Here is a 27,175-nt window from a genome sequence, read left to right on the forward strand (position 1 = left end):
CAAACAGTGCGATAATGTTGATACCATGCGTACCCACCACCATTTAACGCCAATACACAGGGAAGCATTTAACGTTTGCTACCAGTAAATCCAACTACGCGAAGATGTGTGACAGACTGTTCTTGTGGTTGGTGTGTTGTTCAGTTGTTTTTACTGTTGATATACCTGTTAAGGAAGAAAGAGAGACAACAAACAAAATTAAGTAAATTTGAAGTAATTATAGCAAACGGTGCAATAGTTTTATAGCTATTTAAAAACAAACACGACATCACTCAAAAGATGCTTTTAGATGATTTTTATTCCTAGCACCGCAAGATGTCTGTGCATGCCACTCACGCAGCACTTATTCATTTGAGTGCAACGCTTTTACATAGGAAACTTTAATATAAACAAAACAGATAAAAAATATATTTACACGTACTCACAGGAGTGTTTTGCGCTATAGCGTCTGTGCAACACAAAGAAAAGATTTAAATGAAAAACAAGAGAGTGATCGGTGATAATTTTGGATATATGGATTATTTTATGCATTTTTTATAGAGCTTATTATGTGAGATATATTTGAAACCGTCAAGAATCAGGAATTACATTCCAGCTCTAAAACAAACAATTGCATTAGACTACCACAAGTTTTACCTTCCTTGTGTCAAGGCTCTTGATAACAAGTGTACCCATTGTCTGCAATATATTAACTGCATGCGTGTAGTTGACCTTCACTGCACATGCACTGCTATAAGAACCGGGTCGATAGATGAGGCAGTGCATCAGTCTAGCAAAGCCACCACCGAGACAACCCGTCCACGGTTAGCATTCGTCCGTATAGGTAACAGACTAATGCAACTCAACGTTTCCATTGCAGCTAGAGCATTTAGATCCCGAAACAAGGCATACAATCCGCCAAACGTTGCAACTAACACGGTGCAGTTAACCGGAAGAACATGGAGGCCTTGATGGGTGGCCAGTGCGCCTCGCAAAGCGTCGGACCTGCCAATCAACTGTTCGGACTGCTGGTGCAGACTATCCTGGCGGCCCAATGTGCGATTTCTCCGCCGGACATGTGGCCGAAGGATTACGGCCCGACGGCACTGGAGCGCGGTTTGGATGAGTATGATTTCGTGATCGTAGGTGCCGGATCGGCAGGTTCGGTCGTTGCCAACCGTCTGTCGGAAAACCCTGACTGGAAGGTGTTGCTGCTAGAGGCTGGCGGTGATCCACCGATCGAATCGGAGGTAAGTTTTGATTCTAAATTAACCATTTGAGATATATAACGTTCACCACCCTCAATCATACTCATGTTACGGTGATGGATCCAACATGTAACAAAGTGTTTGCTGCTTGAGCTAGCCTTTTATCCTTGCCTTATCTCTATCTTATTCCCATCTTTTCCTGCTTCATATTAAAAATCAATCCTAAATATCCACACCCTGTAGATTCCTTTCTTACAAATACACTTAGAAAAATCAAACGTAGATTGGGCATACCATGCCAGCTCGAGTGATGGGCACAATACAAACAGTCGCACTGCCTGTCGGGCATCAACATCACCGGAAGGTTGCTATTGGCCGCGAGGTAAAATGCTCGGAGGTTCGGGAGCGATCAATGCGATGGTGTACATTCGTGGCAATGCACTCGACTATGACACTTGGGAACAGATGGGCAATCCAGGTTGGGGATGGCAGCACGTTTTACCGTATTTCCGCAAATCGGAAGATAACCATGATCCGACAGTGGTTGGCGATGAAACATTCCACGGCACGGGAGGTTACTTATCCGTCAGCAGTACTACCGGGCATGCTGTGCAGATGGAACAGTTGCTTGAGGCTGTTCAGGAGAGTGGGTATGAGTATTTGGAGGACTTCAATGGCGAAGATCACGTCGGGTTTGGTCGCATGCAGATCAACACAGTCAATGGAACACGATGCAGCCCAGCTAAGGCGTTTTTAGCACCAATCAAGGATCGTCCAAACTTGCATGTGATTAAAAAAGCGCTTGTAACGAAGCTCGAGTTTGGCGTCGATCGACGAGTGTCATCTGTTCGTTTTCTATTGGGCGAACATGGAGCTAAAACGGCGAACATGAAAAATGTTTTAGAAGTTAAGGTGCGACAAGAAACAATCGTGTCGGCCGGAGCAATTAACACGCCGCAGCTGCTTATGCTTTCGGGCATTGGACGAGATGCAGATCTTAGAGAGTTTGGTATTTCGGTCGTGTCAGATGTTCCTGTTGGTCGCAAGCTCCAGGATCATGTGATGGTACCGTTGTTCTATCGGATCAACCGTTCAACAGCCGTAGACTTTGACCTCTACCGTGATACGGTGGCTCCCTCGTACGAGTACCTGATGCATCGTGGTGGTCCACTAAATGAACCCGGAATGAACGCTTTTATTGGCTTCATAAACACAGTCAACCATTCTGATCCGTACCCGAACATACAGTATCATCATATGTATTCGCGCAAACGGTCCAATTTTGCTGGTCAGTGGCTACGCAAGATGGATCTCGAGGGACCCGTGAGCAACTTTATTGACGAGGTTAACGATGAGGCGGACCTGTTGGGCGCATTTGTTATTCTGCTGAAACCCAAATCTTGGGGTCACATAAAACTACGATCAGCAAATTTCTGGGACAAGCCAACAATTGATGCCGGCTATCTTACCCACCCGCGCGACATGCAGACACTGATCGAAGGGATCCATGCCCATCATCGCATCATGGCGACAGAAGCCGCCAAGGCATTGGAACCAGATCCGGTGCGCTTTAATCTACACGCTTGTAAGGAAAAACAGTACGATTCAGATGCTTATTGGGAGTGCTACATACGAGAACTTTCGTTGACACTCTACCATCCGGTGGGAACAGCCAAAATGGGGCCCTCCAATAATCCAGACGCGGTAGTAGATTCAAGACTGCGTGTCAGAGGTGTTAAAGGACTACGAGTAGTCGACGCAAGCGTTATGCCAGACATTGTAAGCGGCAACACAAATGCAGCAGTCATCATGATAGGCGAAAAAGCGTCAGATATGATTAAGGAAGATAATGGATGGAATGGATAGCACATGGTGAGAAATCTATAAGAAAATCTAGAGGCAAGAAACGAAACAACTTTGCGTTGGTATAAGGATAATACTGTAAATACTGTGTTGCGTTTTTAACTGCACTCCAGGTCGCTCTTATCTGCTACACTGGGCGATAGTTGAAAGTCGATTATGAGTTGCACGGCAAGCGGTTTTGAGTGGCTTTATCTATTTGGCTTTACAAGAGGTATTTACGAAAAGTGCACGACTTAAGACAACGCGCCAAGACACACAGACATATGAAGAATAGACCACTACTATGCACATTTTAATCAAGGTTTAAACTTAACCGATGCGTGTTCTCCACTTCAGATCGCCAACATGGCGATGGCGTTGCAGCACACCGAAGTTGACTGGGCGTACAACGTAGAGCGGACGGATCGTTCAGGTCTGGGTACGCGGAACGGAACATTTTGGCCTCGCGGCCGCACATTAGGCGGTTCTGGTGCAATTAATGCGATGATATATGTACGAGGCAATCGTCGCGACTATGATCGCTGGAAGAGCTTGGGCAATCCTGAATGGGGCTGGGAAGACGTTTTGCCTTACTTCCGAAAGTCTGAAAATATGAATGATCCTAAGCTAGTTCGCGGTATCGGTGCCAAATATCACCGAACAGGTGGATACTTAAACGTGGAGCAGCGTGTTGATGACACGATCCTGAACGGAATCTTAAAACGAGCGGCAACAGAGCTAGGAAACAATTGGATTGAAGACTTCAATCGTGATAGGCACGTTGGCTATGGTAGTTCACAGCATACGATTACTGGTCCAATTCGATGCAGTCCAGCAAAGGCATTCCTCACCCCGATTCGACACCGTGCAAACTTGCACGTCATCAAATACGCTCTGGTAGATCGGGTGCTGATTGACGAGCGAAATGTTGCCACGGGCGTACGCTTCGTTATTGAGGGAAGTCAGCGTGTACAGCAGGTTACTGCACGCCGGGAAGTCATTGTTGCTGCGGGAGCCATCAATACACCGCAACTGCTAATGTTGTCCGGAATTGGACCAGCGGACGAGCTGAAGCAGTTCGATATCCCGGTCAAAGTCGATCTTCATGTTGGAGGGAATTTACAAGACCATGTGGCGGTACCGTTGTTTTTTAAATTCTACAACGTACCAGATCCAAATGTTGATGAGCAGTTTGCTCAGATGAACGAGTTGTACGCGATAGCCGTTCAAAATCGCAGTCAAGCGATCGTCCGTTCCGGATACCTAGATACTTTGGCATTCCTCAATACAAAAAACTCCACCGACCTTTATCCGGACGTGCAGGTGTTTAACTTTGGATTTCCCAAGGGTGGTCGTTACAGTGAGATACTAGCACGCAACTTTGAATTCACAGAGACTATAAGCGCATCCATCCAAGAAGTTGATCGTATTACACCCGCAGTTTATGTGCACATCACCGCACTCAACCCGAAGTCACGAGGTCATGTCAGACTGGCGAGCAGCAATGCGCGAGAGCATCCTATCTTAGAGGCAAATTATTTCCAGAATACCGACGATTTGAAGGTGATGGTACAAGGCATACGTCTCCAACAACGTTTGCTTCAGACTGAAGCATTCCGGAGTGCAGGTGCTACGCTTCATCGGATCAACATTCCTGGCTGTAGGGAGCATGTGTATGATACGAACGAGTACTGGGAGTGTTATGTACGACACTTGACCATTACAACGTACCATCCGGTTGGGACGGCGAAAATGGGACCAGCTACTGATCCGGACGCAGTTGTTGACTCCAGACTACGCGTGAGAGGCATCCGTGGGTTGCGAGTCATCGATGCCAGCATTATGCCGCTGGTGATCAGTGGCAATACGAATGCTCCCACTATTATGATCGCCGAAATGGGATCTGATTTCATCAAACAAGATCAAGGACATGTCTAATATGCTCGCGAAAAATATGCTTTTGATTACTTGAAATTTGTATTTTAAAATAGAAAAAAGATAAACTTTTAGAATTTGAAATTGGTACTCCTTTTCTACAATCCCAACCTATTCCCTACTGTCTCCCAAACTTCTCCAAAACTTACCTTGATCTGTCATGTCTGTCCTAAAAGTGTTCTTTTCATGTGGGGGTAGTGTCGATACATGCTTTAGTCATCACCACACATAAATCCGCTTCTTGCAGATCCCGGAGACATTCTTCACCATACAGAAAACCGAAGCAGATTGGGAAAATTACGCCGAACCCACGCCACACGCTAGCAAGGGTTCAAAGGATGGCGCTTTCTGGCCACGAGGCCGAACGCTTGGTGGATGTGGTGCTATCAATGCAATGCTGTACGTGCGTGGTAATTCCCGTGACTACGACAGTTGGGCTGAGTTAGGTAATTCGAACTGGGGGTGGAACGATGTGCTACCCTACTTCAAGAAAAGTGAAGACAATAGTGATCCAGAGTTGTTGCGCCAAGATGGTGGCAAATATCATGCAAGCGGTGGCTACCTTAAAGTAGGAAATTTTCCAGTTAATCATCCGCTCGCGGAAGTAATGCTTCAAGCGTTCAAGGACGCCGGATTTGAGAGTAACAGCGATATCAATGGTGACCGGCAGGTTGGATTCGGTCGTGCACAGGGTACCGTCGTCAATGGTACGCGTTGCAGCCCGGCAAAGGCTTTCCTGGTGCCGGTAAAGGATCGTCCAAATTTGCACGTCATTAAGCACGGGGTGGTGGTCACGGTAGAACGCGATCCTTCGACCGAACGCTTCAAGTTTGTGAACTTTATCATCGACAACAAGGTGCTAAAGGTTGCACGGGCACGCAAAGATATTATTCTAGCAGCAGGCGCTATCAATACCCCTCACATTCTGCAACGCTCCGGCATTGGTCCAAGTTCACTACTGAAAAAGGTTAACATTCCATTGGTTGCCGATCTACCCGTTGGAGAAAATCTGCAGGATCACCTGTTTGTGCCTTTACTGTTCAAGATGCACAAATCAACTGCCGCAAACTATAACATTCAGCAGGAACTGGCGAAAAATCTCTTTCAGTACATTATGACACGGTCCGGCCCAATGGCTGGACATGGGGTGACGAGTGTGATTGGATTTATTAACACGCTAGACGCTTCCAGCCCATTCGCGGACATTGAGTACCATTTCTTCCAGTTTGAAAAAGGCTCTGGAAAGTCGGTTATGTTTTGCGACAAGGTAGGCTACAATCAGGAGATATCGCAATCGATGCTCGAGGCGGCTACTGAGGCTGACGTTGTAATGGCTATTGTGGTGCTGCTAAATCCCAAATCAAAGGGACGCGTTACACTTGACACGAAAGACTTTAACGAGTTTAATCCGCCACGTATTGAGAGCGGTTATCTGGAGGCTAAGGAAGATGTTGAAGCGGTCCTGCGTGGTATTCGCTATATTAACAAGATTGTCGATACGCCAACTTTCCGCGAGCATGAAGGAGAACTACATCGAATGAATCTGTCTGAGTGTGATCAAGAGACGTACGACAGCGACGCTTATTGGGAGTGTTATTCGCGACACATGACATTAACATTGTACCATCCAGTTGGAACGGCCAAGATGGGTCCAGATGGTGACAAGAGCGCGGTAGTGGACGACAGGCTGCGTGTGAAGGGTGTCAAAGGATTGCGTGTGGTAGATGGTAGCATTATGCCGAACATAGTGTCGGGAAATACTAACGCACCCATTATGATGATCGGCGAAAAGGCATCCGACATGATTAAGGAAGACTGGGGTGCGGGACCAAAGCATACAGAGCTTTAGATTACATCCACTTTGTTACTGAATGTTTGTACGCTTAATAAATGTACCATCATTTCTAGATCATTTTGTGTACGTTTCATTTCCATAGGTCATTGATGTTGCTTGCTGTGTGTGTGTGTTTCGCATGCGTTGGAATCTATTGGATTGGAGTGACGTTCAGTGTGATACTGAAACCCTTCCGTTTTATCTACAATTAGGTGCCATATCTTGCTTTTGGTTTGATGAACAGCTCACATGTGTGGAATTATTATGCCGAAAAGAGCGAAACTGCTAGCAAAGGATATAAACACGGCAGTTATTGGCCCCGTGGAAAAATGTTGGGTGGTTGCAGCAGTAACAACATCATGCTATATGTACGTGGCAATAGCCGGGACTATGACCGTTGGGAAGAACAGGGCAACCCGGGCTGGGGTTGGAAGGACGTGCTAGAATATTTCAAAAAATCCGAAGACAACGGCGCCCAACATTTGCTGCAAGAGCGAGCCGACTACCACGCGCAAGGTGGTTTACTCAAGGTAAATTCTTACATGTCGAACGAATTGACCAAACTGGTGATCACGGAAGCAGCATCGGAACTGGGAATACCGGAAATTATGGACATCAATAGTGATGAGTACATCGGATACAATGTAGCGCAGGGTACGGTCTACAAAGGAAGACGCTGGAGTACAGCGAAAGCATTTCTGAACACTGCGAAAGATCGACCGAATCTGCATATCGTAAAGAATGCTCATGTAACGAAAATTAATTTTGATGGAACAACGGCTACTGGAGTTACGTTCGACCTACCCGGTCAGAAAGACATCTCGGTGAGCATCAGCAAGGAAGTTGTCCTATCTGCTGGTGCAGTCAACACTCCTCAGGTCTTGCAACTATCCGGCCTGGGAGCAAAGGAGCAGCTAGATCGATTAAACATTTCGTTGGTTAAAGATATACCGTCGGTGGGTGAAAATTTGCAGGATCACGTGATTATTCCACTATTTCTTACTCTGCACGGATCGCGCCCAATCGAGCGCAGCATGGACGAACTGTTGGACAGTATCTACAGCTACTTCCGTTACGGTTTGGGAACGTTCGGCACGGTGGGTGTGACAGATCTGCTAGGGTTCGTAAACACGCAAAGCTCTGCTGCCAAGTTTCCTGACATTCAATTTCACCATATGTTGTATCTCTGGAAAACGCCAGATGTGGCAAAAATTACTCAGTGCTTCGGATGGGACGACTATATCGCCCATCAGATTATCGAGCAGAATCAGAAATCCGAAATATTAACTGTATTGGTAACGCTTCTGAATCCCAAGTCGAAGGGATCAATTCAACTTCGATCATCTGATCCGTATGACGCACCGATCATCAACGCAAACTATCTGGATGACCAGCGGGATGTGATAACGGTTATTCGCGGCATACGTTTCTTCCGCAAGCTACTCGATACGGAAAATTTCGGTTATCACGAGCTGAAGGACTTTCATCTCAAGATAGCTGAGTGCGATCAGTTGGAGTATGATTCGGATAGCTACTGGGAGTGTTATGTTCGCTACATGTCCACAACGATCTATCATCCCACGAGTACCGCCAAGATGGGACCGGATGGTGACCAAAGTGCCGTTGTCGATTCGAGATTGAAGGTAAGAGGTGTGCAAAAACTTCGTGTCATCGATGCCAGCATCATGCCGGACATTGTGAGTGGAAATACAAACGCACCGGCCATCATGATCGGGGAGAAGGGTTCCGATTTGATAAAGGAGGATTTTAATGTAGGAAATGATTCTGCCGCACATACAGAGCTTTGAGTGATACAGATGAAGTAGAAATTGAAATGGAATAAACTTTTTTCATGAGCAATTTTTAAGGTGTGCAAAATATATTTGTAAAATAAAAACAACCGCATCTGCAACCGAATTTGCGCGCCAAGTAAAAGATAAACCGTCTCGTTTAAAATGTTTACTGGGTTTGCCCCTAAATGTATGCACGATACTGTACGCGATTCAACTCACTACAGCGATGGCAATGTAAATATGGTTGATCCACAGTTTTTTTAATAAATATTTTAATTCACGCGACTAAAATATAGTTTATGATTTGAAAATTTGTTTTATACAAATTCCAGTTGCATGATTTTTTCTGGGAGTTTTAATTTTAGACACTTTGATCCTTGGTCTTTTTTATTCTTCTTGGCTAAACGAGCTACTAGGTCACGCCGGTCCTCAGATGGCCTTACTAGACTTGCTAATACCGCGTAATCAGTCCTCACTGTGGAGGAACAGTCCGGATGGGATTTGATCCACGGTTCTGCCGTGTGAAAACCGGGGACCTGCTGTCGCTTACACCACAGGACCAGGGCTCAATTGTACTACTTTCCTCAAATTTGCATTGGCATTGAAGACGGAGAAAGTGATTCGACAATCACGTATTCACGACCAGAAAGACATTCCATTGCATACGGTTACTTAATAGCTTAATTTTGATGTCACCCACTCTCTAGGTCTATAAAATTTTTACTACTTTCCAACTACTAGCAATCGTGACGCACTGCGAACCAATTGAAATGTATACGAAATAGTAAACAGAATAAATGAGAGAGTTTTTAATCGTAATACTTGCAGATGCACTTTTCCATTACTTCAATAGGCTCATCACCTCCAGTCTGTTAAACTGTATACATCGTCTCATCTCTTTATTTGGTGTGATAGTTTACCTGTAAAGAAAAGATAAAACGAGTTTTATTAGTCAATCAGTTTACAACTTGATGAGTGGTTCATTATTGAGTTGCAAATATCGCTTCTGTGTCCCACATTTCCCCGAAGATTGCTAGTTTTAAGATCTTCGTACCGCTCTGCATTGTATAATATGACCAACGAGCGGCTAGAAGTAGCACGGGTGCTAAGGTCGAATTCGTTGGCGGGGTTGTTCGTTGCAAATTTTGTCACGTTGTCTACTTTGGGCTGTAGATGCACATGGAACAACACGCATGCACTCTCCCACTACTGCAAGGTAGAAGCAGTTTACCTGTTTGCGACCTACCTCAGCTGTAACCGACAAGATTCCTGCAGAAACGACGACATGCTGGATACGAATGCAGCTTTGCTGTTACGGACACCGCGTGTGAGTGTGCATCTCGCATAGACCGGTTAGTGCATTTACCAAAAACGTTACCCCAGCAGAGTGTGGCGGCAATTCGATGGTGCAATTCGCGCTGCAGTTGCTTAAGGCAAAAACAGCGAATGAGAAAAAGAATAATGCGTCTTCGCCAAACCTACCCCAATCGATAAGCACAATGTAATCGGCTGGCATTAAATAATGCAGCTAATTGAAGTAAATATAACATTTTCAGTGATGTCAAACACAACAATGCAGACAAATTAATCAAGGTATGTGTCTTTTGATAACCTTTCGAAAGCGAAAGTGTGTTTTAACGTAATTGATTGTACAGCAGTAATAAATACACAGCAAAAGATCAACCCTACCTTTCGAAATGCATCTTTCCATGATCTGTTTAAAGAGTCAAGCATACAGAAAACAGAATCAAATCGTCTCGTCTCGTATTTGAGCAGCTGTGTCCTAATTTAGCATTGATTTTGTCTCGCATGACAAAAAAACATTTGCAAATAAATAGCCATAAAACACCCATTAGCTCCCTGCCGATTGCTCAAAAACCAGAAAAATGCTTCTAATACTCCTTTAAAGGTCGCACCGCCATAAACTGCAGCGTTGCAAGGACATTTACCCTGCATTAATTATCTCGTCAGCAAACTTTGTCCAATCGGCCGTATCGCATTGTTTCTCGTCGAACTTTCAAACTTCTCAGTTCGGGCCGTTTTTCCGAAAACGATTACCGAATCAAACGGAACACAGGCACCGGGGTACACGCACGCAAACGCGCTTTGGCGCCGAACCGATCTCGGTGAAGGTCAATGTTTGAAGATGAAGCGAAAATTGATCGATTGAGTTTGCGTATGCCCTGTAAATAACGGACGGCCGATGTGAACATTTAATGTGACGAATAAGGAAAATAGAAACGATACCAGAGAAGAAATAGTGCTCAATGACAGAGTACGGTGATAACGAATACATCACGGGACGCTGTTGTGGGATGGTTTGATTGTGCGTCTACAGTAATAACTCTATTTGCCCAAAAGTCTTGTGGCAAACAAATGCAAAGGCCATCCAATCCGGAGAGTCACGCCGCGAAGTTTGCCTTTGAACTGGTTGGCCCGCTTACGTTTTAATGCGTGTAGAAGGTGGAAGTTTTCCTTTTCAATCAATGCGGGGTTTAGTTTATGTTTATTTTTATATGATGGTTAATGGTGCTTTGTTTGGTTTCCCGACGCGTATCGATGCTATGCGTGTCGAAGTTTCGCACACAATTCAGGCATCAGGCCGAACGAACTGGGGTGTGGCAAAGCGGAACAATTTGATTATGCTACGATAAATCAATCCGATCGCCTTTCAGGAAGCATAGCGGCCAGTAGTCATCCTACCAATAGTACTCCGGACGGAAAAATGTTCATATTCAGGTAACAGCAACTACAACCAATGAGGAAGAAAACGGAAGAGGATTGCGGATATCCTAGACAGACAGTTAGCACCTAAAACGTTGAATGGCAAATGATTTTCGCAGCACGTAACAATTAAGATTTTTTATTAGCAGAAAAAACCACGCCTAGAATGTGGAAGCATTAACTAATTTGAAAAATATGTTTAGTAAAACATGTGAAGAAATTTCATTTCATGCAAGTGTCGCGCCCGCCACTCAACCGATATGCTTTTGTTGTTGTCCGCAATATTTTTATTAAGGAAAAAAACCTTACATGACTATATAGGGCGGCCGGTGGTGCAGGCTTCACACGGCGGGATCGTGGTTTAAATCCCATCCGGACCTTCCTGTAGGGAGGACTGTAACTATCCAACTACATGGTATCGGCAAGTATAGTAAGTCATCTGATGGCAGGCGTGACCTCGCGAAGTTCGTTAAGCCAACAACAAGAAGAAAAAGAAGAACTTATATGACTATTAATAAAATTTATTTGGAAAGCTTTTTTCCTCAGAAGAAGATTATATTTATCTCAACCTTATCTCAAGCGACATTTTGGGAAAGTTCACGTTCACGATCTCACGTTGCTACGATGTACTAATAAATATTCTCGATAAATTTAAATACTTTTATGTGCTTTCTAAAAACATTGTTTCTAAATAATCTAACATTATTACTATACAATTTTTTAATTCATTTCAAGCCAAAGAAATAGTAGGGTTTATCAAGACTACAGACAGTTTCTACGTGTCTTGACGTTTCATGACATAAATCCTGGACATAGAGCATATAAACCTATTATAAACAACCCTAAAAAACATTAACTAGGGATAGGCAAGAATCGTAACGAAGAATTTCTCGATCTTAACCTGCTACTGACATCCTCGACGCTACTTGAGATCTAGAGTCATCGTCTGACATCCATTTCTGGTGAACGCTTCAAAGCCATTTCTACAACACTAGAATTACAAATATGCTATGCAGTTCCAGTATCGTCCGTCGCTAAAGGTGTTTTGACTGGAGAAGTTTGCACAGGATTACCAGACCTGCTGTACTACAACCGATATTTCATATTCAAAACTATTCTGTTTGTCGGGTTGACACATTCCGGTTAATAACTGAAGTCCTCATTAAGTCATCGCCCAATTTCTAGACAGTGTCCTAGGCAACAACGAATAAAGGAAACATTTTAAACTTGAGCACTAAAATATTTGGCTTTTGGGCGCTATCAGCTGTCCAAAACGTTCTAGATGAGGTTATGCTCTGTCGAACAAGCTGGTTCAAGCCTTTCTCCACTTACGCATCGTTGCATCTGATGTGTGCGTGTATGGGTAGGTGAAAAGCTGCCGGTGCTTTAGACAATTAATTCCCAAAACCATAACCTATCTCGGAAAGAAGTTTGCTTCGTTTGTCTCGCTTTCGCAAAAGCGACAGAATATCAAAAAGTTGAGTTTCCCACTTCAGAGGAAGAAGCACAAACTTCCCTTACATCTTTTCACAGTTTTTCGTACAACACAGACACAAACACTCACATACGAACACGCACGGAAGCGTAAAAGCTGGGAGCATATTTTTCGTGCGTGACACAAGCTACTCAACAAGGCGAAACACCACCATCATCATCATCATCATCATGCAGGAGGCCGGTTGAATGCAATGGATTTGGTTTGAATTTCGCGCACCCATACAGCGAAACGCCGTCACCACCACCACACACCAGACCATACGCACAGTCAGGTTCAGTCTTTGCATCAGCTGTGGCTGAAACAGAGCCTAACCACAGCACCTCTCGAAATTGCATAATCCACGTGCTGCTTCGTGCAGACTCGATCAGTTCACATTCGGCGATCGACTCGATCGGTTCGTTTTCTTCTGGTTGTGCGCACGTTGTGTTCAGAGCAGTGTCGTGTGGTCGATCGTAGTCCACTGCGTGTGTTTCTGGATCGTGCGCGGTAAGGCTTTAATTCTAATAAAGCCTTTCGATGAGGAAATTTTCTTTTCATTTCTGGAGTTTGTGTCAGTAGACCATCGAAAGGTCCCATCGATCGGTCGGTGATTAACGAGTGCACGCCACCGGTGGAAGTGGCGCTGTTTTGGAAGGTGAAACGAAAAACATCCGTAACGCAACAAGTCGCGAAAATACGGAGCTCTATTTCTACTGCGAGCGAAATTCGAATTAAAAATTGGTGAAAGTGTCTATGAAGCGTGCGGTTGGTGAAGCGATCGGGTATAGTATGTGCCGTGAAGTGTTGTGATTAATGCTGATGGTGGTGCCTGGCAAATAACACGGAGCTTCCGCGGAAAACCCCGATCTCACCCAACGGGAGAGTGATGGATGATGAGCGAGATTGGTTTGGAGTTTAAATTACAAATAAAGAAACAGATCTATAATCAAGCGGCCAACAACCAGAGTAACCCACAAGTTGGTAGAATAACTTTGCGCCAGTGACCCATTCCACCCACTTTCGCCGAGTCGGAACAGACCGGACCGTACGAGACAACAACAATGGTAGTCTCCTTCGGTACCCTTATTCCACTGTTGGCAGGTGCTGCACTGAAAGCGACACCTGCCGCGGCCGGACTAACGACCGCCGTCGGTGCTGCCATCAGTGCCGCCACAGCCGTGGTCGGTGTCGGCAAGCTAGCGATAGTACCAATTCTAATCGCATCACTCGCGTACTATAACTACGATCTGTTCGATCCGGAGAATCGACCGTTTAATGTGCCGGAGGTGGACCGAGACTATGACTTTATCGTTGTCGGTGCGGGCTCAGCCGGTGCTGTCGTTGCTTCGCGCCTATCAGAGATAGGCGGCTGGAAGGTACTGCTGCTAGAGGCGGGCGGCCACGAGACCGAAATCTCCGACGTTCCCATCCTGTCGCTTTATCTGCACAAAAGCAAGCTGGATTGGAAGTACAGGTAGGTTTAACAACGTTGTCCCATTGGGGTGGGAAGGGTGTATGCTGCAGTTGCACAAATAGTTGCAATTCGCTGTTAGTACGATGGCAGCTAGAAAAACGGCACCACCGGTATGGTGGTGCAGTTAATGCGCGCGGCAAGTTCTGCAATTTTCTGAAAGTCGTCGGACAACCTGCTAAGCGTGCCAAGCGAACCGTGGTGACTTTGGAAGTGATGCATTTTTTCTCCATTTCGAATGCACTTCTGAGGTTAGGCGGCATGCTGCCAAATATGTTTGCCGTATGTTGGTGGTTTGATGTGGTTGCTGAGGCGTAAGGCACGCTGGACGACGGCGTAGTTTTGTGCACAAGAACTGACCCTGATTTGAGCGCAGCATAAGCGACGAACCTAACACCGGAAGGATGGTTTGTGCGGAGCGTGATTAACAAACCAAGTGCAGTTGCGTAAACCGCGCTTGCATACACTGGCGGTGTACACAAAAGCACCTCCGTGCAAAGGTATCGGCGGCGGTCAGGTTCTGGTGTTATTTTTTTTTCACGATGGAAAGTGTTAAGTGGTTATTTTCGATAGCTTCGAGCGCAATCACTTACGAGCTGTACGACCTTTAGGTGTCGATAGAAACACACCCGCTTTTGTTGGGATCCGCCGAATCGTGGTGTTCATTTGTAATGTCCATTGGAGAGGAATAGGTAAAAGCCAGGAATGATTGATTTGTGTCATGATAATCTAGGTATGATTTTGGCAGTTAATTGCATGGTTTTCGTACATGGCAGGGATATAACGGGTACGGGAAAAAGGACTGTCATGTTTAAGATTCGTCCGACAGGGTCTACTATTAACAAACCTTATTCATTATACAGCAACTGTAATTAGCACCCACAACCCGTCCAGATGTCCTATCCGAACATTCAAAATTAAGATAAAGTGTTTGCGGTAACTAATTACCAATTTCGACATTGACGCAACTTCTATGTCGACCGCCTTTATTTAATCGTTAGACTTATTTCAGTGCAGTCATTGGATGGCCTAGTCGTGACACCAATATTTTAATGGCAATTTCGATTTGTAGCCTTGTGATGGCGCATTGTTCAGGGGAATCGTACCTACTATGGACTCCACAAACTCTTGCGATCCAGAAGACTCCAACAACACACGAAATGTACGATTTACCGCCGCCTTGATACGTCCGGTAGTCCTCTACGGGTACGAGTCTTGGACTATGCTGACTATGCGCCAATGCTATCGCCATTTTCGAACGGCGGGTGCTAAGGACTATCTTTGGCGGTGTGTGCGAGTAGGGCATGTGGCGAACGGTTTTAAAAGACGGTAGGATACGTTGGCTAGGGCACGTGATGAGGATGCCGGACTCATGCCACACAAAGAAGGTGCTCGTCAGTGACCCGTTCGGCACGAGGTGTAGAGGAGCACAGCGAGCTCGTTGGCTGTATCAAGTCTCTCCTGTCTAACCAGTCGGAGATCGGATGCAGCCGTGGATGGAGGACTGCAGACTGATATTCTGGACTGAAATATTTCACCAAGAAAGCCAAGATAGAAAAGGACTTCACCGACCTTAGGGAGGAAACCGTCATTCAAGGAAAGGCCTTATCCGAGGGAATGCTTCAATGGAAGGATATGACTTCGCCTACCAAGGGTCTTTGTTATCTAAAAATGTCTAAAGTCAATCTCAAGTCCTTTCCATTGCCCAGGGTCTTCTGATACACACAAAAATTGCTACTGTAGGATAACAAAAAGACCCTTGGTTCTATATGAATGATTCCAAATTAATCCTTGGTTCCAAAAGGACCCTTGGTTCCATCGGAGCGCTTTCCGTATCCGTGTTGGAAGTGGAATTAGTTTGCGCTGTAGCATGTACCAAAGTGTCGCAAGTCGATTGGCAACGAAAGTGGGCGAGCTAAGCGAGATGGTGTCATGAAATCACGACACACAGCGTTGTGCTATAAATAATTAATCATCAGCCCGACTGACACTACTACAGGGCATGACAGTGAGCGTTTAATAACGTGACGTAGAGAGTCTTTACATGCAAACAAATCACTCGCAGGTGGACATGCTTTAAATTTAGGATTGTCGTTACAAAACCGTTACGAACCATTCTATTGTGCATATTAATACTCCGTCATAGTGTAGCTGTTAACCATGACAAGAACAAAAAATAGCAATAATAAGATGCGTGTTTGTTAATGATCAAAACGTCCGACTGAACATTTAGAAATGATAGAACAAAAAATAGCTTCCAGCAGCATACGGTCACATTTGCAAATGAATTGCTTTATTGAAATTCGCTTGTCTTGTGATGTCCATATTTCGCTATCGATTTTAGCATAACAATCATTGCGAAATGTAGATAGAAACCACGTTTTTTTACTTTCAAAAAACCTGTTAAAACACATCATGTTCAAAATTCGCTATTGGTTGACCCATCTCTAACAGGTGTGGCCAGAAAATGGCCAACGTTATTTGATGCAACGTGAACCGGTGTAGGGTCGATGCCGATACAAAAAAAAAAAGAACAACCGTTCGTGTTTTGGTGAATGTTTCAAGATCAGCATCACACGTGCGTTTTATGCGCTTATCATAAGCAAGGTTAGTTCATCATGGAGCGAGTGAGGTTATGCTACTTCTATTGGTTGAGTTGCCAACATCAACCGGTTTATGGGTCAAAACTATGAATACACAAATTTGGCATTAAATGTATGCTCTGTTTTTTTGTATCCTATCTTAGGATTTGATCAATCGAAACGTCTATACCCATCGTCAGCTGTTTCCTACTGAGCAGAATGATGCTGGATAAGATTGGATTGGTGTGGCGAAGCTATGGCTTAAAAAAACATTCTTTTGTGGAAAGATGATGAATCAGACAAAAGCCTCTCTCCCTTGGCATTTGAGAGATATACATTGGTAATAGATACTAGAAAAGCGCACACAAAGAGAATAATTTCCGTATCGGTAAAAGGGTCTTAATCACAGTTTTGCTATCTTTACGGTACTTAATGATCGAACGCAATTACCGTTCGTACTATGAAGAACGTGCTGCAAACTGTGAAGCTTAAGACGCTTTACGAAGTATTCTTTTGCATTGATCTTTTGATCGGCTATCAATTAATCACACAAATCTTGGTGAGTGTACGTGTCCATCGTGACAGCAAAAAATCGTCTTAGATAAGTAGACAAATTACAGTGTTACCAAGCTATTATACCACCGACAGATATTCCATAGCGTAAGTGACTATCATTCAACATACCGGCGTTCAAGCCGGCCTATTTGGTTGAATGTGGCAACTAGGAAGAGAGTTACACAAGGAAATTGCAGCACTAAAAGCATTCGAATCAATAAAATTCAACCCGGCAAAATGTAAAGCATCGTTCCGCGTGCCCAAACCTTGTGGGCTTTAAGACGAACAATCCGAAAACGCATATTTAAGGTCTATCGTCTGGTGAGACCGCTCAGGTTTTGGAGGTTTGGATGCTTAGGTTGGGTTTTTTTTTCTTTATTTCATTCGTTGTTTTTCCCTTTCTCAAGCTACGCCTCTAATCCTCTCGTTTACCCTGCCGCTTAGTGATGGCAAAAGGGGCAAAAGCATGGAAACGATACATTGAACTTGGACTGAAGGTAACATTTTGAAGATCAGCAGCAGCTTCGGTTGCCTCAAACCGTATGTGTTGGACCTCAAGGAGTTACCATCGCCTGCCACTGATGGTGAACCATGTATCAAGTTCAACCCTTCGAAAATCTACCTATGGAACTACGCCGTATGACAAGAAGTCGATGTTGCTCTGCAGGTTTTGATCGGAACAACTTAACGAAGTGATAAAAATGATTTGCATGTGATCAACGGTTAATAAACGATACATCGTAGCACCAAATAAGGTCTCTATGGTATTGGACGTATTCAGAAAAAGGATAGTAAAAACAAATTAGAACATAACATGACTTTTAATTACATGCATCTGAAGCTGGCATTGAACTAGTAACTATCTAATAACGGGAACTATGATGATTCTCGCCAGGTTCTCTGTATGTGTTTTGACGTTTGACGGTTGAAATACAGATAACGCTTTTCACAATCAAATAAGCCTTACCTGTTTTGTTGCTTTTTTCTATCCAAAATTTCTGTTTTACAAAAATCTCTGTAGACTTCAATGCTCTATTATTGATCTGTTGATAACACGTAAATAATGATGTCTAATCTTATCTTGACCTTCGCTATGCACTGGAGAATTGTAGTTAAGGAAGTTAGATATGCTAGACCAAGATCTCTCGGAGTTAAGTAAGATTCGCCTACATCAACTACTACTTCCGTTGTTTCGGGGTTGTTGGCTTTACCATCAATTTTCGTCCATTTTATTGTGGTTATTTTAGGTCGACATCGAATGCCGAAAACGCGCACATCAGAAGCAACATTGCATTCCTGCAAATCTTAATCTCTCAATGAACGTTCCAGTGATGAAACAGGTTCTCCCTACAACCTAAAATAAAGTAGGTTACCTCGCACACCAATTTTGAAGAGGAGAACCATACTCATTTTTACCTCAGCCAAGATCAAGCGACAACAAGCGGAAAACCGAACAAAATGGCAAAGGCCTGTTGACGCTAACCATTTTCCCGCTATAGTCTCGTCAACACACAGGCACACACTCTCTCTCTTTAGAGCATGTTCAGGGCGGTCTTTCGCGCCATTCAAAGAAAATCAACACGCGGAACCAATTTATGTTTACTGCCGCGACCAGGAGATACACGAAAATGTTCGATTCCGTTATTTCATTTATTTATGCACCCGGCGCAATACGATCAAGCGCCGATGATAACCGGCAATGGGATGAAACTCACAAGCCCGCTCACACAACGATTGTTGATGGTAGGTGAGTCACGACCAGCTCAAGTAGAAGAGTTTCATCCAATAACAACTAAAACCACACGAAGCCCAACGTATGCACTTCGCGTCGCAGAACGGGCAGATGCTACTAGGAGAGTGCTTCACCGATCAGCCTCGGCTAACTTATGCGATAAATGTGCTTACATAAGCGTACACACATATTTAATGCTCAATCGTTAATGTTTGCCGGGCGATCCAAATCATACAACAAAAACCAAGTGTAGATGTGAAAGGTTATGGATAGGTTGCGCTCGTCGATTATTGGTATAAAGCACTCGTTACCGAATACCAAGTTTTTGTATCAGCTAGCCACCGCGCAACGAACGAAATAGAATGTCTAAGTCATTTTTAATGACCTGAACACTACCCTTGCGTGGTCAGATCTTCGAAAGTAAGCTTAAAATGTATCGAAACGTTCAATATTTTATTTCCAAAAGGGGTCGGTGTGTGTGCAAACATTCAGCCTAACACGTTCCTCCACAATATTGTTTACCGTCTTAATAATTAGTCAGATATCTGTATCTAGCGAAAAACTACACCTAGCAGTAGCTAATATGTGTGAGTTTAAAGTCATTACAAAAAAACAGACGATCTCTATCTCGCATGATCGGCACCCGGAGGCTACAATGCATCCACATGGTCACCCCCGGGGCCGCTACCCGATGCAGGAAGCTAAAACTGTGGCGCGGTTTATAGGTTAGCAGTAAACCTTTTCCAACTCCAACATCACGCCTTCAAGATCGCCGAGACCGAGGTGAACGAAATGACCTCACGATGATGGGGCATCATGTACCTCCCCTTTCAAATGCTGATCATAAAAGTGATCTTGGACGCTGTTGAAAGTAATTTGGTAGTTCATTTAGTACACTGGTACCCTACTCCTATATCACTAACCTTCAAGTGAAACGTTTACTAGCAATATCTTCCTACCAGCCTAGATTTATTGCTTCCTAGTTGGTGTTTTAGACGGCAACTTGTAGTATCTCTTTTGCTTCGGGGACTAATTACGCAACGACTCCCGAAATAAAAACCTCCTAATACTGCCATCAATGTCAAGTTCATGAATGAATTTGGTGTTTTTTTTTTTGTCTGGCGTTGGAAGAGGTAAGTGCAAAAGCAAAATAAAAATCAAATGCTTTTTACTTATGACTTACGTGAGGTCAAAACTGTGGACCTCACCTGTGGCCAAACTGTGGTTATGACCTGTGGCGGAACCTTTAACGGTGGGCCAATTGACGCGGTAGTTGCGATTGAACTTGAAGTATACGGAATGGATGCGCAAAAAAATCGAGATGAGCCGTATGATGTACTTTTTGCACACTTGCCGACACGTGTTTCCGATATTGTTGTTTCGTCTTCGTTTGCTTGGTGTTTTTTTTTTGCTTTAAAAACTATTTGGCAAACCTTTCTCTGTCTCTCTCTCTCTCTCTCTCTCTCTCTCTCTCTCTCTCTCTCTCTCTCTCTCTTTCTATAGCTTTTGTTATGCCGATGATCGTTTTCACGGGGTCAAGCAGTCAATGCTAGCGTTTTGGATATTACTGTTTGGCTCTGAAACCTTTTGACTTGTACGAAAACGGAGACTAGTAAATTGTGATTTAAAAAAAAACACATTGTCGCTTTTGAAAGGAATGTGTGAATATACATTAGAAACAGGCACCATGTTTTAGCTAGTAGACTAATGACGTTCAAGGTGTCTCAGCGAGACCTTTGACCAAAGTTTTTCATGTTTTTTTCCGATTATGTACTTGAATATTAAATCATTAATTATCTCTTACACTTGAAGGTATGGATTGAAGTGTAAAATGTTTTTATGAATTTCCAAATACTACTTTTTTTAGTTTATGATCATTTACCATTACTGAATCTGGCGGTAATTATCGTTTTTTTTTTACAAAAGAGAACGGCAAATCGCATAGGTTTGGATCACTCTTGAAGTCGATTTTTAAATGCCACTTTAAAGGACTGCTTCGAACGGGACCCGGGAAGATGAAGTAAAGGAAAAACGCGCACGCTTTCCCAATGCATAATGCAATGAGAAAGATGGTTTTATGGTGAAATTATTGGTACCCGTTTTACAACCGTTTGGCGTTTTTATTGAGCGATATGACCTATAAAACTGTAGCTTATGACCCTATCGTACAAATTTGGGAACTATTCAGTCGTATAAAGAGAGAAAGAGAGAAAAAGAGAGAGGAAAAAGAGAGAGCAAGAAGAAAATATCCTCCTTGGTGGCGTTTTCCTTTGTTCATTGACCAGACCTACCTCAACATAAACTTCTACCCCAATATAAAGCGGTTGAAACCGGTTTCACGGTTGTTCGAATTCCCAAGCAAATAACACGTCTGCACGAAGGCGAAGAAACACAACCAGGAAACTTTGTTAATGTCTTCATAAGTTTTTATAAAACATATTCGATAAAATTGCTCCTCAGGTGAGAAGACTGAAGTGACGGAGACCTAAATTCTCGTATCGATCCACCAATCAAAACACAAGAATTAATCCAACCAGCCAGAGATCTACATTAGTCATTAAAATTTTGCTTGAAAAGATCTTACAAACTGAGCTGTATAGCCATCACAATGCAAGAGCTGATTTGCATCAAGGCTCTCTCACTCTCGGTCAATTAACAATGTGGTGAGCTTTTGCTTCGTAAGCATGCATAGGGCGCTTCTTTTTGTCTGCTGCAACGCCGACGGCGATACCACACCGATCACTTTCCCTTTTCAGATGCAGAGCAGGACGTGCTATCGTTGTAGGCCCGGTTGCATAAGGGTAAGATTGTGCGATGCGCTTGTAGAATACTGAATACACCATGGCGTGAAATCGAAGCGCACTCGGCGTAACGTAATGTCTGTCGGTTGCACCCGGAAAGCACACGCAAACACGGACAGCACGTTATGTCTGATGGATCAGGTGTTCCCACCAGCGAAATTGACTCCGTGCCCGGAACACAACCACTACACTACGCCGATTCACTGTTTGGGGAGCAGAACGCTTGACTGTGCATTGTATTGTCAAAAAGAAAAATGGTGTTGGAATTTAAGATCATTAGACAGTCCTTAACGGCTATAACAATCAACCACGATAACGTGGAGCCAGGATTAGTGCGCGTCATTATTATGCATTTGGCACCAATTAAATTAGCGCCAGAACAAGCACTAGCACCGTGCTGTTGTGCAATGGAATGCAATAAAAACAACGAATATATTTCACCCTTACCGAGCGAACCAGATTGAACGACCAAAAGGTAAACAACGAGTTTTTTTTTCTAACGCTAAAAGATGAAAAGAAAGGCGAACAAACCGTGGCGACCTTCGGCGGATTGAACGTGGGATCGGCAAAGCTTTTCGCAACCCATTCCACCGAGAGCGAGCTGATCGAGCGCGTAAATGGATTGGTTCCTACTCAATTTCTGCTCAGCCTCCGATCCGATGTGGTGACTTAGTGAGTGCGCGCGTCTGCTACCACCTGATGATGGTCTGAACTTGAGCGACTACCAGGCGGTAGGTACGACGAAAGCGATACGAGCAAAGGAGAACAAGGTCGATCAAACCGGGGAGAAACATCATCACCGTTGACAGTTGGGGTGAATGATGATTAAACTTTGGAAGTGATATTCTTAATTTTCGATTTGACACCTTGATAGCCGATAGACATCGCATGACGGCATCGCAACAAAGGGCGGACACGTCTAGGCGGGATGCCTCCATTTTGTGTGGTCGCTTCAACTGGCGAAGGGCCACTCTAGGCGATGAGCTGTCCTCCTTCACTTCTTCAAGGAAGACAGATTTTAATTGAAAAAAGTAAGGTGCTTGGCGAACGAAAGCGAAAAGCTTGGCCATCCCTGTCAAGCAAGACGTCGGCCATTGTTGCAAACGGTGTGTGAAACGAGGGCACGATCAAGACACCTCAAGATCGACCCTGTAGTGTATCCTCGCCACCATCATGAAAGAATGCTAAAAGCTCGGCTTCTTGTGCGACTAATCGACCGCTACAAATTGCTACAATTTTTCGTTGCGTAACTGGCGCCGTATACGCCCCACGTGTGTACATGTGTTGAGACGGTTTTTACTCACATACTACTCATCGCGGTATGTTGAATCGACGAGTCAAGAGAAGAAATGCTTGAGCTTTCCCAAGGTTGCAAAAGCCTGCGTACGTGACGGTTGATCCATCGGCAGGTAGTACGAGACGTAGACATGGGTGGCTCAACGACAACCTTTAGTGGATCCACTTAGCCCAGGTGCAATTACGGGCGTAACGAAGACGGTAGTTACCGGTAGCTAGGGATCTTACGAATGCGTCAGAACCATTCAAATTTGAATGATGCCGTGAACAATTCGAATGTAAAGCTGGGCAATTTTTGACACATTTATTGGAAAAATGGTGGCGATTGTTGGGGCAGGAACATTTCTATCCACATGTACCTATGTGGATGTGTACCTTCATCTCGTGCATAGAAAAGAAAGTAAGATAGAGTCTAATTCTACCAACTTGAACAGAGTCCATAAGTGGTTCGAACGAGGAGTCCAATGACTCGAAGACTTTTTGAACTTAAATGACCCAACATTCATAATCTTGGCATCGTAAATAGAGACGTCGTATGCCCATTGCTGTGTTAATTTATCTAGCCATTTTAACACTGTTGAATGATATCAAAATATCATTCCCAATAGGCACCTTTGAATCATGTGGAAATATCCAAAAAAAATCTCCAATATATTCGGTACACATATTGCTTAAATGCATTAAAATAAACATGACCTAGATCGTGCACTAAACACAACGCGTCTATCGGTCTCTTCAGATTCCGGAACGAAACCTTGCCGCGAGCATTTAAGGTCAGCCAAGTACTTCACCAAAACCCGTGACTGCAAGGATGACTTTTTCGGCGCGTGACGCAAAAATTACGATCGACAAAATTAACCTTATCGGAAGCACTTTCCGACTACAGGTTTTGAGCAACTTTTTGGCAACACGATGTCTTGATGAAAACACCGGCATCTCCGCAAACTCTTAGCCGGTTGCTTTGGGCTGCGGGGTGTTACGTATGATCGTGCACAGAAAACGACCTTGACAGGCTTCGATGGGCGACCGGGGCCGGTTCCTGTACCACCCATAGGCTGTTCGTTAAACATGCCGCGATGATGCAGCAGGCGACCAACACTCGTCCGGGCGGTGATTTGTTTGTTTGGCCACAGCCACCTCCACCGAAAGCGTTAATATGACAAATAGACGACTGCGAGAAGAGACAAATTTCTTCACCATGTTTTCCAGTTGTGCGAGTTATTACGATGACCCGTTGCATACGGATCTACTTACGGGCATGTCATGTCAGCTTGTACCATGACGAAGCAATCCTCTTAGGTGTTGGGTAAGGTGAATGGATACGAGCACGAAGATGTACTGTCAATGTTCGATTTCCGCACGATTCAACTGAAATGTCAAACTGTTTTTCAATCAATTTTATTTGAATTCACAATACATGCATCTATCATAAACGATTTCTCAAACGTTCATTTAAATTCCCTGTTTGATAACGGAATTATGAGTGATTTACATAAAAACCTTGAACTTCAAAGTAAGCTTTGTTTTGGCTGCACAAGAAAAACGTGAAACTAATAAATGACTCATTCTTTTAAATGGAGTTAACTAAATTCATCAGCAAAAGACAAGGACGCATCGTGTGATATTATGGCCTTTGGCTATATGATGCGTTTCGTGAAGTTGCGTGCCGAAGTCACGCTATTAATCAACCTTCTAAGCCTTTGATTCGTGCGAGTATTGAAAGTGACAGGCAACGTAATAAGAACATCCTTTCGCATGTTTGGCATCGAAACATCATCAGTAAACTGCATAAAAGTTAAATTAATTTTGCCGATGGCACGTTCCACAAAAAAGGTCACACTTTTCCCTAACCTAAATCGTATCTGTAAAACTAGCTTGGATTGTTTTTATGATTACAATCGCTTCGTCTAATCCAATTGGCAGCAACAATAAATCCGAACAATAAATCTCAATAGTCAATACGTTGAACGTTTAGCATATGATGGACTTGCTACGTTTTCTATAAAAGGAAGATTTTAATTAACGTTCCAATTTCCTTTCCTTGCAGAACCCAGCCACAGAAGACGGCATGTCAAGCGATGAAGGATAACCGGTGTTGCTGGACGCGAGGCAAGGTACTCGGTGGCTCGTCCGTGCTCAACACGATGCTGTACATTCGCGGCAATAAGCGCGACTTCGACCTGTGGCGGGCACTGGGCAATCCCGGCTGGGGCTACGAGGACGTTCTGCCGTACTTCCGCAAATCGGAAGACCAACGGAATCCTTACCTGGCACGCAATAAACGACAGCATGGAACAGGTATGCACGGCGGCAGCTAACCGTATTAAACAATCCAACTCCAACTACAGCTACTAATGTCTTCTTCCGTTTCGCATTTTAGGAGGGCTGTTGCAAGTACAAGATGCTCCATATTTGACACCGCTCGGTGTGTCCTTCCTGCAAGCCGGCGAAGAGATGGGGTATGATATAGTGGACGTTAATGGCGAACAGCAAACCGGATTTGCCTTCTTCCAGTTCACGATGCGCCGTGGTACGCGTTGCAGCACTTCGAAAGCTTTCATACGTCCGGTGCGCAACCGTAAAAATCTGCACGTCGCACTATTCGCACACGTGACCCGCGTCATACTGGATCCAGAGTCAAAGCGTGCGCTCGGCGTGGAGTTCATACGCCACGGTAAAAAGCAACAGGCCTTTGCAACGCGTGAGGTGATTCTCTCTGCCGGTGCTATCGGAACACCACATCTACTGATGTTGTCCGGTATTGGACCACGGGAAAATCTCGAGCGCGTTGGTGTGCCTGTAGTGCATGACTTACCCGGTGTGGGACAAAATCTGCAGGATCATATTGCCGTCGGTGGATTGGTTTTCCGAATCGATCAACCTATTTCGGTTATTATGAACCGTTTGGTTAATCTTAATTCGGCTCTGCGATATGCTGTCACAGAAGACGGTCCACTGACGAGCAGTATCGGACTGGAGGCGGTAGGATTTATCAGCACGAAGTATGCTAACCAATCGGACGATTGGCCAGATATTGAGTTTATGTTGACAAGTGCATCGACGCCATCGGACGGTGGTGATCAGGTGAAGAAAGCTCACGGACTTAAGGATGAATTCTACGAGGATATGTTCAGCTCTATCAACAATCAGGATGTTTTTGGCGTCTTTCCAATGATGCTGCGTCCTAAAAGCCGAGGATTCATCCGTTTGCAGTCTCGCAATCCTCTGCGATACCCGCTGCTCTATCACAACTATCTCACCCATCCGGATGATGTCGGCGTCCTGCGCGAGGGAGTAAAGGCAGCGATAGCGTTCGGCGAAACGCAGGCTATGAAACGGTTCGGTGCACGGTTCCACAGTAAACAGGTGCCAAACTGTCGTCACTTGCCGGAATTTACCGACGAATACTGGGACTGCGCCATTCGGCAGTATACGATGACGATATATCATATGTCTGGTACCGCAAAGATGGGCCCTCCGGACGATCCGTGGGCGGTCGTCGATCCAAAGCTGCGTGTCTACGGCATTAAAGGACTGCGAGTTATCGATGCCAGTATAATGCCACGCATAACGAGCGGTAACATCAATGCACCAGTGATCATGATCGGTGAGAAGGGTGCAGATCTGATCAAAGAGCTTTGGTTGCAGAAGGGATACTCACGAAGAGGAAAGCGGCAACAATTTGCCAACGAAACGCTATCCACCACGACCAACCAAACGGAATTATTTGAGTCAGTAAACGCAACCACAACCGCCGTACCCTGTACCAACGAAACTGTCGTAAGCTAAAGTAGGAACCACTGTGACGCTACCGAAATAAGGGGTAGTGATACTGGCGATAGTCCTGAATTCCAATGCCAAATTTTATACTCAAATGAAAGCACAAATACGTCTCTGGGTAGAGTAGATCGATGAGTGGTGGAAAAGAGACGATGCTTCACGCTGT

The 27,175-nt window shown here is 44.4% G+C and overlaps 4 protein-coding genes across 7 annotated transcripts in view; 2 read left to right on the plus strand and 2 right to left on the minus strand.

Annotated features, from left to right (window-relative positions):
• The window catches only part of LOC126558551 (annexin B9), a 214,663-nt gene that overhangs the window by 43,096 nt on the left and 144,392 nt on the right, over positions 1-27,175 (minus strand). The gene's annotated exons all lie outside the window — the stretch shown is intronic.
• LOC126558057 (flotillin-2) overlaps positions 1-27,175 on the minus strand; it is a 153,070-nt gene that overhangs the window by 25,603 nt on the left and 100,292 nt on the right. The gene's annotated exons all lie outside the window — the stretch shown is intronic.
• Positions 925-6,843, plus strand: LOC126557398 (glucose dehydrogenase [FAD, quinone]-like). 2 transcript variants are annotated; one of them, XM_050213165.1, is made up of 2 exons: positions 925-1,229; positions 5,212-6,843. In XM_050213165.1, exons 1-2 carry the CDS (start codon positions 939-941, stop codon positions 6,811-6,813), a joined length of 1,893 nt encoding a protein of 630 aa, XP_050069122.1. In that variant the 5' UTR covers positions 925-938; the 3' UTR covers positions 6,814-6,843. The 2 variants fall into 2 exon arrangements, with proteins under 2 accessions (XP_050069122.1, XP_050069121.1); XM_050213164.1 differs by lacking the exon at positions 5,212-6,843 and adding an exon at positions 1,431-3,058.
• On the plus strand, positions 13,854-27,018 carry LOC126557297 (glucose dehydrogenase [FAD, quinone]-like). Its single transcript, XM_050213017.1, has 3 exons — positions 13,854-14,266; positions 25,277-25,527; positions 25,610-27,018. The coding sequence occupies exons 1-3, from the start codon at positions 13,854-13,856 to the stop codon at positions 27,016-27,018; spliced, it is 2,073 nt and encodes a 690-aa protein (XP_050068974.1).

The sequence above is a fragment of the Anopheles maculipalpis genome, chromosome 2RL (genome assembly GCF_943734695.1).
Source record: "Anopheles maculipalpis chromosome 2RL, idAnoMacuDA_375_x, whole genome shotgun sequence".
Classification (NCBI taxonomy): domain Eukaryota; kingdom Metazoa; phylum Arthropoda; class Insecta; order Diptera; family Culicidae; genus Anopheles; species Anopheles maculipalpis.